The sequence below is a fragment of the Trichosurus vulpecula genome, chromosome 2 (assembly GCF_011100635.1).
Source record: "Trichosurus vulpecula isolate mTriVul1 chromosome 2, mTriVul1.pri, whole genome shotgun sequence".
Classification (NCBI taxonomy): domain Eukaryota; kingdom Metazoa; phylum Chordata; class Mammalia; order Diprotodontia; family Phalangeridae; genus Trichosurus; species Trichosurus vulpecula.
In genome coordinates, this window is record NC_050574.1 from 4311331 (window position 1) to 4320398 (window position 9068).

Consider the following 9068-nt stretch of genomic DNA (forward strand, 5'->3'; position numbering starts at 1 on the left):
GGATACTTTCTTCTTGACTGCTTACAGTATTTTTCCTTTGACTGAGAAGCTCTGGAATTTGGCAGTGTTCTTGGGAGCTTTCTTTCTTTCTCCCTCCCTCCCTCCCTTCTTTTCTCTTTTTTTCTTTCTTTCCTTCTTTCTTCCTTTCTTTCTTGTATTCTATTTCTACCCTACCTTCTCTTTCTATGAGATTTGGGCAGTTCTCTTGAATCATTGTTTCTGGGCTCTTCTGGGGGTGGGGTTATGGTTTTCAGGTAATCCAATGATTCCCAAATTTTCTCTCCTTGTATTTTTTCCTGGTCAGGTTTTTTTTGAGGTACCTTACATTTTCTTTTTTTTCGGTCTTGATTTAGTTTTAATGTTTTTTGTTCTCTCATGAAATCATTAGCTTCTCTTTCATCCATTCTAATTTTCAGGATATTTGTTCCTTTGGCAAGGTTTTAACCCCTTTGTGCTAACCTGTTGATTCCCTTTTGAAAAGATCAAAATTAATATTACCTCTGTTGATTTCTGTTGTATTGATTCTACAGTGTAATTGACTTTATGCTGTATTAATTTTATAACTGAGTCTGCATCTGCCTAAAGTCACCTTTCTGAGCTCAGGAATTTAGCTTTCCTTATGACATATATCTATCCATCCATCCATTTTCCATTCATCCATCTACCTTCCTTCCATCCATCCATCCATCCATTTTATCTGTCTTCTCCCTATTCCATCCATCCATCCATCCATCCATCCATCCAGTGTAAATGGAACGGGACCTGCCTGAGTGGGGGTGAGCAGCTATGGCCTCCTGCAGATGGGGCAAGACTGGACACGCAGAAACTGGATTTGAGGCGGGACCAGATTGCAAGTATGGGGCACAGTCAGGGTAAAGGCACTGAGTTTGGAAATGGAAGTGCCCATATGTGGCCTGGACTGTGCGGAAGGGAGGCTGGACGGGGAGGAGGAGGACAGGCTGTGAATGGCTCGCAACGCCAAGCGGACTAGTTTGCACTCCATCCTGGGGGCACTAGGAGCCACCCGGGTTTACGGAGTCCCGAGAATGAGACGGTGCCAGAGGCAGTCTCTCCTGATTCTGAGAAGAGCAGGGGCACGTGGCCCTCCTGAAAGCCCGACAGCCACCAGCTGGGCTTGTGACTGACAGGTAGGTGTGGTCAGCGGGAGAGAAGAAGGGCCAGTGAACGCAGGGTTGGGGCGGGGCAGAGGGAATCGGTCCAGAACGGAATCTGGCCTGTGATTGGACAATTAGGACGCGGGAAGCAAGGGATGGGATTGGGGACTTGGGGGCGGGAAAGGAAGGGAAAGCGTCCTGTCATTGGAGAGTTGGGGCGGGTCAGAGAGGAAAGCTGGACTTGTGATTGGGAAGCGGGTGGGGGGGGGGGGGAAGGGGCTCGGTGTCCATGACAGGGATGAGCCCGTGTATGGACAGTTGGGGCGGGACTGAGGCGGTGCTGCCATTGGTGGCTCTGATTGGCCGAGAGTTTGCGCCCCGCCCCGCCCTCACCCTCCCCGCTTGCTGATGCGCCTGCTCCAGCTCAGAAATCCACCGGTCGGGAGGAGTGACTCTCGGTCCTCTCGTGCCCTTAGGAGCCTCGCCCCGCAGCGTGCGGTTGGAGGGGGAATGAGGATCCCGGAGAGAAGGCTGAGCGCAGGGCTCGGGCGGCCTCAGGCGGGGGTGAGCCAGCGCATGCGCAGGGGCGGAACGACCCGCCTCTGAGGGCGGGCCTTGAGGCGGGTCCGGGCGCGCAGGCGCGCGGAAGCGTCGCTGTAGTACGTGGGTGAGCGGCGTTCTGGGCAGCGCGTCTCTCCTCACTCGTCCCGCGGACATTGCCCTCCCGGGAGGCTCGGGCTCTCTCCTCTCGGCTTCGGAGGCTGTGACCTCTGACCTCGTCCCCTCCAGAGCAGCCTGTGAGCCCGAGGGGGCAGGTGACGTCACCGGTCACGTGGTGTTTGTTTTTCCCCTTCTCTTGGCCCCGCCCTCCCTGTGGAGTCACGTGCACCGAGCCCCGCCCCCCTCCCCTCCCCTCTCTGACCACCCCCAAGGTTCCCCTCGGGGCCCTGGTTGGGGGCGGGGTTTCTTCTGCTCAGACCAGGAGCTCCTGGGGGGCAGGGACGGCCTAGGCCTCTCCTGGTTTCCCCAGCTAGGTCCGGCCCACGGCGGGCGCCTAATCAATGGAGCTTCTTCCCCGCTCTTGTGCCCCAGTGATTGACATGTGGGGAGTAGGCCCCCCAGAACGCGAGGGATCCAAGGCGGGGCCTGTTGGTGCCCCTCTTCAAGGGTCCTCAAGGCTGACAATTCCTGCCTCCCACGTGCCCCCAGGTCGCCTCCAAGGCCTCTCCTCCTGGCCTTTGCCACCTGGCTTTGCAGCTGCTGGGCGCCCCTTCCTCTCCAGAGCCCCCGTCCTTTCCCAGCCCGTCTTCCTGGGCACTTCGGGGCTTGCCCTCCCAGGCTTCTGCTTCCTTGCTAGCTCCCCCCTCCTTCTCTCCTTCCTGCCCCCTCTTCCAGACCTTTCCCCCAGACCCCCTCCATCGTCTCCTGGCCCTGCTCACAGAAGCGGTCACGGTCAGCGCGGGGTCTCCAGACCCAGGGACGTGAGAGACCCACGCCCGCCTGCCTGCTTCCTGCGTCTCGCGTGGACATCGGTCCATCGGGGGCGCCTCTGCTGTTTCAGGGTCCGGTGACATAACGGGACGTGTGCGTGCACTTCTCCTGGGAGGAGTGGAGCCGCCTGAGCCCAGCCCAGAGGGACCTGTACCGGGATGTGATGCTGGAGAACTACGAGAACCCGGTGTCTGTGGGTAAGGCCAGCCCGGTGCGTGGGGCGGCTCTGCCCTCTCCCCCGTCTGCCCCTTGAGGTGTGAGGGGCTGCCGTGGGATTTTGCTCAATGTCCAGGAATGGTGACGGGGGTGGGACGGTCTGAAATCCATCGGTGCCTGTTGATTAGATGTTTTCCTTCTTTTCCAGGAGTCTTTATATGCCTTTTTTTTTTGGCTTTGTATGAATGGAACTCCCTTGGGCTGGCCCTAAGACTGGTTTTCCTACACTCTTCCCTTAGGTCCAAGAGTCTTGGAAATGACCTGAGACTTTAGAAATGCAAAGATCCCACTGACACTGGTTTTCTTTCTGAGCCCAAAGGAGATGTGACCGGCTCTCCCACTCCGACAGAATGCAACAGGGAACATCCTTCAGAGGCCCCTTGTCCTCTGTTCTCTGTCATTTCTTAGCATTCGTTTCTTTCCCTGAAAAAGGTCCTTTCTCTTCTCTCTCCCTGTGATCAGGGCTTCCAGTGTCCAAGCCTGAAGTGATCTCCCCGTTGGAGAGAGGAGAAGCGCCATGGACGCTGGGGGCAGGAGTCCCCAGAGGCCCTTGCCCAGGTGAGTGAGGACAGGTGGGCTGAGGGGCATTGCTAGAAGCAGCTGAGCAGCTGGTCACTCAGGGAGCAGAGCTCTGAGCTGCTGCCCAAGAGTTCTCAAGGCCCCCAGCCTGTGTGACACTTGCTTCCTTCCTTAATTGTCTTATCTTTGACTTGAGGAAAACTACCTTCTGGGGAGCTCTTTGTCTCCACATGCTGGCATTACCAAAGATAGAAGTCTGTCCTCTCTTCTTCTTGTTTGAGAAAAAGTTTGCAGTATCCATTCTTTAAATTACATTGAGTTGTCATCTTCCGTTTTTCATTGCTTGTCTTCGGTCTGTGAGAGATAAATAACCCAAGAAAACTTTCAGAAGAACAAGAACATTGAAAAAATCTCTTGATCTAAAGCTTTACTTCAATAATATTTGAAAGAAATGCAAATTCTTGTTTCTTGCTTGGTCGTTTCAGTTGTGTCCAACTTCCCCCATTTGGAGTTTTCTTGGCAAAGATCATAGAGTGGTTTGCCATTTCCTTCTCTAGCTGATTTTACAGATGAGGAAACTGAGGCAAACAGGATGAAGTAACTTGTTTAGGGTCACACAGCCAGGAAGTGTCTGAGACTGGATTTGAACTCAGGTGTGCTTGACTCCAGGCCTGGCACTCTATCAACTGTGCTGCCTCACTGCTCCAGATGCAAATTAGAGCCACTTTAAATCCGTTCCTCCAAATTGGCAAAAAGAGTGAAAAGCAATGATGCTCTGCTGCTAATGGAGTCGTGTCAATTCTTTGGATGACCTATAATTCCTCCCTCTTGTTAATTATCATCGTCTCATCTTCCTCAAGTAGAAATCATTTCCTTTCTTTGGGCCTCCTTTTTTCCTGATGTAGTTTGAAGCTATTTAGAATTTTTTTTCAGTGAAGAGAAATGTATTTTCTCTTTCTTGCTCATCAGTCTCCCTTTGGTAGAAAAAAATCATGAAACCCTGCTGACTCTGTCCACTACAGATTTATGTTAAGTGACCTCACCTCAGTCCTGCCTGTTGCAAGGCAATCCTTTTGAACCTTCCCAGTGACTCAGTCTCCCATTCACCACAGTGACCTTTCTTCCAACCTCCATGGCTCTCTGCTTCTCACCTTCCCATGGGAGAACCTGGTCACATGTGTTACTGAAAAAAGGGGGGCATTTGGCAGTAGCTCCCTCCTTTCCTCTTCTCCTCACCTCACATAACCCAGATGCCTTCTGCCACTCTCTCCTCCTTCACCCCATCTCAATGAAGAAGTAGCCCTTCTCCTTTCCAAGGCAGACCCTTCTACCTCCACAAGTGACCCTGTTCCATCCTGCCTCCCCTAGCACATGGCGCCTTCTCTCAGCCCCACCCTCTCTCTTAGCTTCAGTCTTACCTGTCTGCTGGCTTCTTCACTGCTGCTCATAAACACGCCCATGTCTCTCTCTCCCCCATCCTCAAAAAACCCCTCACTCGCTCTGTAAATCCCCACTAGCTGTGGAGACTAAACTCCTCATGAAGGCTGTCCAAAATGGCGCCTCCACCTCTTTTCTCCTCTGTCTTTTTAACTCTGTAGTCTAGCCTGAGATGTTTTCATTGTCCCAAAATTGCTCTCCCCAGAGTTTCCAGTAGCCTCTGATCAGTCCTCATCCTCCTTGGCTTCTCTGCAGTCTTTGACACTTTGTATCCCCCTCTTCTTCTTGACACTGCCTGTCTCTAGATTTCTATAACATTGTGTTCTTGATTGATCTCAAGACCACTAAAGATGGGGATCCCACATGTTTGTCCTGGGCCCACTTTTCTTCTCCCTCTGTGCTTCTTAAGCTCCCATGGATAGAGACCATCTCTATGCTGATGATTCTCAGATCTTTCCTTTCCAATCTCTCTGCTGACCTGCGCTATCTCATCTCTAAATGCCTTTAAGACATCTCAAATTGGACACCCAGTAGAAATCTTAAATTCAGCATGTCCAAAGCTGAACTCATCTTTCCCTCTAAACATCTTCGTCCCCGCTTCCCATCTGTTTTCCCTGTGACTGTCGAGGGCACTGCCCTCCTTCCAGTCCCTCAGGCTCCCATCCTAAGAGTCACTCTGCACTTCTTGCTCTCTTATCCCCTATGTCCAGTACCATGCCAAGTCCATCAAGAACATTACAAGGTGCTCCACTTTGGGCAGAAGGAACTGCAGCGGATGCCTGGGGACCCGAAGCCCTCCTCACTGCACTCTCATTTTCTTCTGCTCCTTTCCCAGGCTCATCGTCTGGTGCCTCCTTCTCTCCAGGTGTCTGCCTTGTACTCCTGTGACAGAATCATGTGCCTTCTTCCCTCCTTTGACCTCTGGCCAGATTTCCTCCAATAAGCTTTTCCCACTCCTTTGTTCCATTTCCTCCTGAATGGAGCTTTTTAATTTCCCTTGCTGCTCCCCCACCTCCTTTCACCCTTCTGTTTCCTTTGCATACATCATGCCCTCCATTCTGGGGGTTCACCCCCAGGTTGTCAGTGCCATCTGCCCCCTGCAGTGGGCCCTCTGCTTCCCCTGGTTTGTGGCCTAAACTTGGAGCCCTGTGGCTACATACATATACATTAGCATACATTTTTTCCCAACGTCAGATTCCTCAAACCTTCTTGAAAAATTAAGTTCACATATTGGTCACGTCCTCGAAGCAAGCCTTTTCTGCATCTAGAGTTCACCAGCTCTGTCAGGAGGAGGATAGCACTGTTCATATCTTCTCAAATAAATACACATCAGCTTTTTAAGAGAAAAAAATCAATTCTGCTAGAGATGGTGTACGTAAGTATAGATTACAAATCATTTTCTCATTGAGTGATTTTCTCAGCCCCTTCCTTTGTTTCTACCTTTACATCTACCAACAAATAATGTATTCTACTAGAAATTTATGTATTTTTATTCTTACCTTAACAAACATGAAATAAAATGGTCATTTCCATAGACACAGTCAAACAAAAAGAGGATTGTGCATGCTGCTTAGGATCTTTATTGTGTACAGCTTACTGTGGCTCTTGAGCCCGTCCTAACTTTCTGACACAGTTTTGTTTATTTCAGATTACCTGAGTCGGGAGGCTAGATGCGAAACCAAGGATTCAGTTCTAACTGAGGGCATTTGCTCAGGAACATTGGCCCAAGAAAGATTGCCAAGGGATAGTAACTGGTATTGCAGGATGGGAGAATCTGAGGAATGGGAAATTAGATTAGAGAGACAGGAGGGCCACCAGGAGAGACAGTCCCAACAAGTGACAACCACTCCAAAAAAACCTTTTAATACAAGGAATGTACATGCATGTAGTACATTGATTAGTCATTTGAACCTGGGGCCAATCTTTTTCCCACAATGGAAAGAAAGATTCCAGAAGTATAATACATTTGGAAAGAAAGCCTTTGGCAAAAAATCACATCTTAATATACAGCAGACAATTCATTTTGGAGAAAATCCCTTTGAATGTGATGTATGTTGGAAAACCTTCAGGAATAGGGAAACACTGAGTAAACATCGGAGAACTCACACTGGAGCGAAATTGTTTGAATCTACCCAGTCTGGCAAAAGCTTCAGTGATGATGCAACATGTATTGGACATCAGAAAACTCATTCTCAGAGAAAACCCTTTGAATGTGGTGAATGTGGGAAATCCTTAACTACGAAAAAACCCTCACTGATCATCAGAGAATCTTTACTGGAGTGAAACCCTTTGAATGTAATGAATGTGGCAAAGCTTTCTCTATAAGGACATCCCTTATTAGCCATCAGAGAATTCATACTGGAGTGAAACCTTTTGAATGTAATGAATGTGGGAAAGCCTTCACTGAGAGGAGCCACCCTATTAGCCATCAGAGAATCCACACTGGAGTAAAACCTTTTGAATGTAACGAATGTCAAAAAGCCTTCACTTGGAGGAGAAATCTTCTTAGCCATCAGAGAATCCACACTGGAGTGAAACCCTTTGAATGTAAGGAATGTGGGAAGGCCTTTCTTCGAAAGGCACACCTTATTATCCATGAGAGAACTCATACTGGAATGAAACCCTTTGAATGTGATAAATGTGGGAAAGCCTTCATTCGGAAGGAATATCTTATTACCCACCAGAGAATCCACACTGGAGTGAAACCCTTTAAATGTAATGAATGTGGCAAAGCCTTCAGAGAGAGGGGCAACCTTAATAGCCATAAGAGAATTCACACGAAAGTGGACCATTTCAATATGATGAATGTGGCAAAGCCTTCAGTGAAAGGGACAACCTTATTAACCACGAGAGAATTCACGTTGGATTAAACTATTGTAATGAAATGAATGTATAAAAGCCTTCGCTAGCAGGAGAAGCCTCATCAGCCATCAGAGAACTCATACTGGAATGAAACCCTTTGGGTGTTGTGAATGTGGGAAAGCCTTTGGTCAGTGTGAAACCCTTAGTAATCACCAGCAAATTCACACTGAAATAAAAAAAAAAACTTTAGTATGTAATAAGTATGGGAAAACTTTTAATGATGGGGGTGGGGAGGGACTCTTAATAAGCTTCAAAAGACTCAGAGCGAATGAAATGACAGCATGAAAAACTTTAGAGAATTCAGAATGGAGAGAAAAAATTTTTAAATAAATACATAATTATTTAAATATCATAAGTAATTAATTCGAATGCCTGGTATTCCATTATTTGTAGTTTCTTAAGTAAGCAGGGTGGTTCTCTTTTTTCCCTGTCAGCTTTTGACCTCTTCTGGACCTGTTCCTGAGGGATGATGTGCTGTTTTCATAGAGTGTGCTTTCCTACTCTGGTTTCATTATTCTGCTTTACTTCATGTAAACAACAACAGGCAGGAGGAACAGGAAATCCCGGCCTGAGACATATTTGACCACAGAATCATCCCTGAGACTCGGCTGGATGAAACCCATGGCAGGCCCTTGGCTTTGGATGTGAATAACAAGCAGAGTGGGTGCAAAGGGGGCTGTGGCAGCATTGGTCACGTGAGTCAGCTCCTGTGAGGGAACTCCAGAGGCTGGGGGAAACAGTGGAGAATGTTTAGGTGAAGGTCGCAGGAGAGGTGAATTTTGTCGCTGGAGTCCACCTGGGCAGAAAGGAGAAAGATGAGTGGTTTGGGGGAATAAATCTCCATTCTGTCATAGACTGAATGAATGAATAAAATGATTCCAAGATTAATCAAGTCCTTACAGTGTTCTAAGCATTGTAGTAAGTGCTTGGGAGCAAAGTGAAGGGGAAATTCTGTGTCATTGGGGATTCAGTACATAGAGGAGGGTGGATCTGGCAGGGAGCTGTTACTGACTGTCTAAATGCATTGTTTAGGGGGTGGGTAGGGGGTAAGACCCTGTGGTAGAGGCATCATCCATACAAACCATCCAGGCAGTGCCTGGTGGTTTGGAGGGCATAGTGTCATTGTAGAGGGAAGGCCAGACTTTCTTCCATTTTATCCAGAGGATTCTGGTTGGTGACTCCTTGCCCATCTGAGCTCTGTGGGCAACAATATCCATAGGAAAGGAAGGTTCCAAAGGTCAGTGTGGAGCAGGGGCTTTGGCCCAGAGGTTTATAATAGTGTGATATAATATTAATATAATTATTATATATATAATTACTATGTAGTTATGTATAATATTAATATAATTAATATGTTAATAATATAATAATTGTTACAATAGTGATGGGGGGCTGCCATTTTCTAGCTATGTTCTGGTACTCTCTCTG

General features: G+C 48.3%; 1 protein-coding gene across 4 annotated transcripts; it reads left to right on the forward strand.

Moving 5' to 3' along the window:
* Positions 1-1553: 1553 nt before the first annotated feature.
* LOC118839951 (zinc finger protein OZF-like) lies at positions 1554-8003 on the forward strand. 4 transcript variants are annotated; one of them, XM_036747464.1, is made up of 4 exons: positions 1564-1679; positions 2677-2803; positions 3285-3380; positions 6427-8003. In XM_036747464.1, the coding sequence occupies exons 2-4, from the start codon at positions 2770-2772 to the stop codon at positions 7059-7061; spliced, it is 765 nt and encodes a 254-aa protein (XP_036603359.1). In that variant the 5' UTR covers positions 1564-1679; positions 2677-2769; the 3' UTR covers positions 7062-8003. The 4 variants fall into 4 exon arrangements, with proteins under 4 accessions (XP_036603362.1, XP_036603359.1, XP_036603360.1 ...); XM_036747467.1 differs by lacking the exon at positions 2677-2803 and having other exon boundaries at positions 1554-1679; XM_036747465.1 differs by lacking the exon at positions 1564-1679 and having other exon boundaries at positions 1749-2803.
* The last annotated feature ends 1065 nt before the right edge of the window (positions 8004-9068 follow it).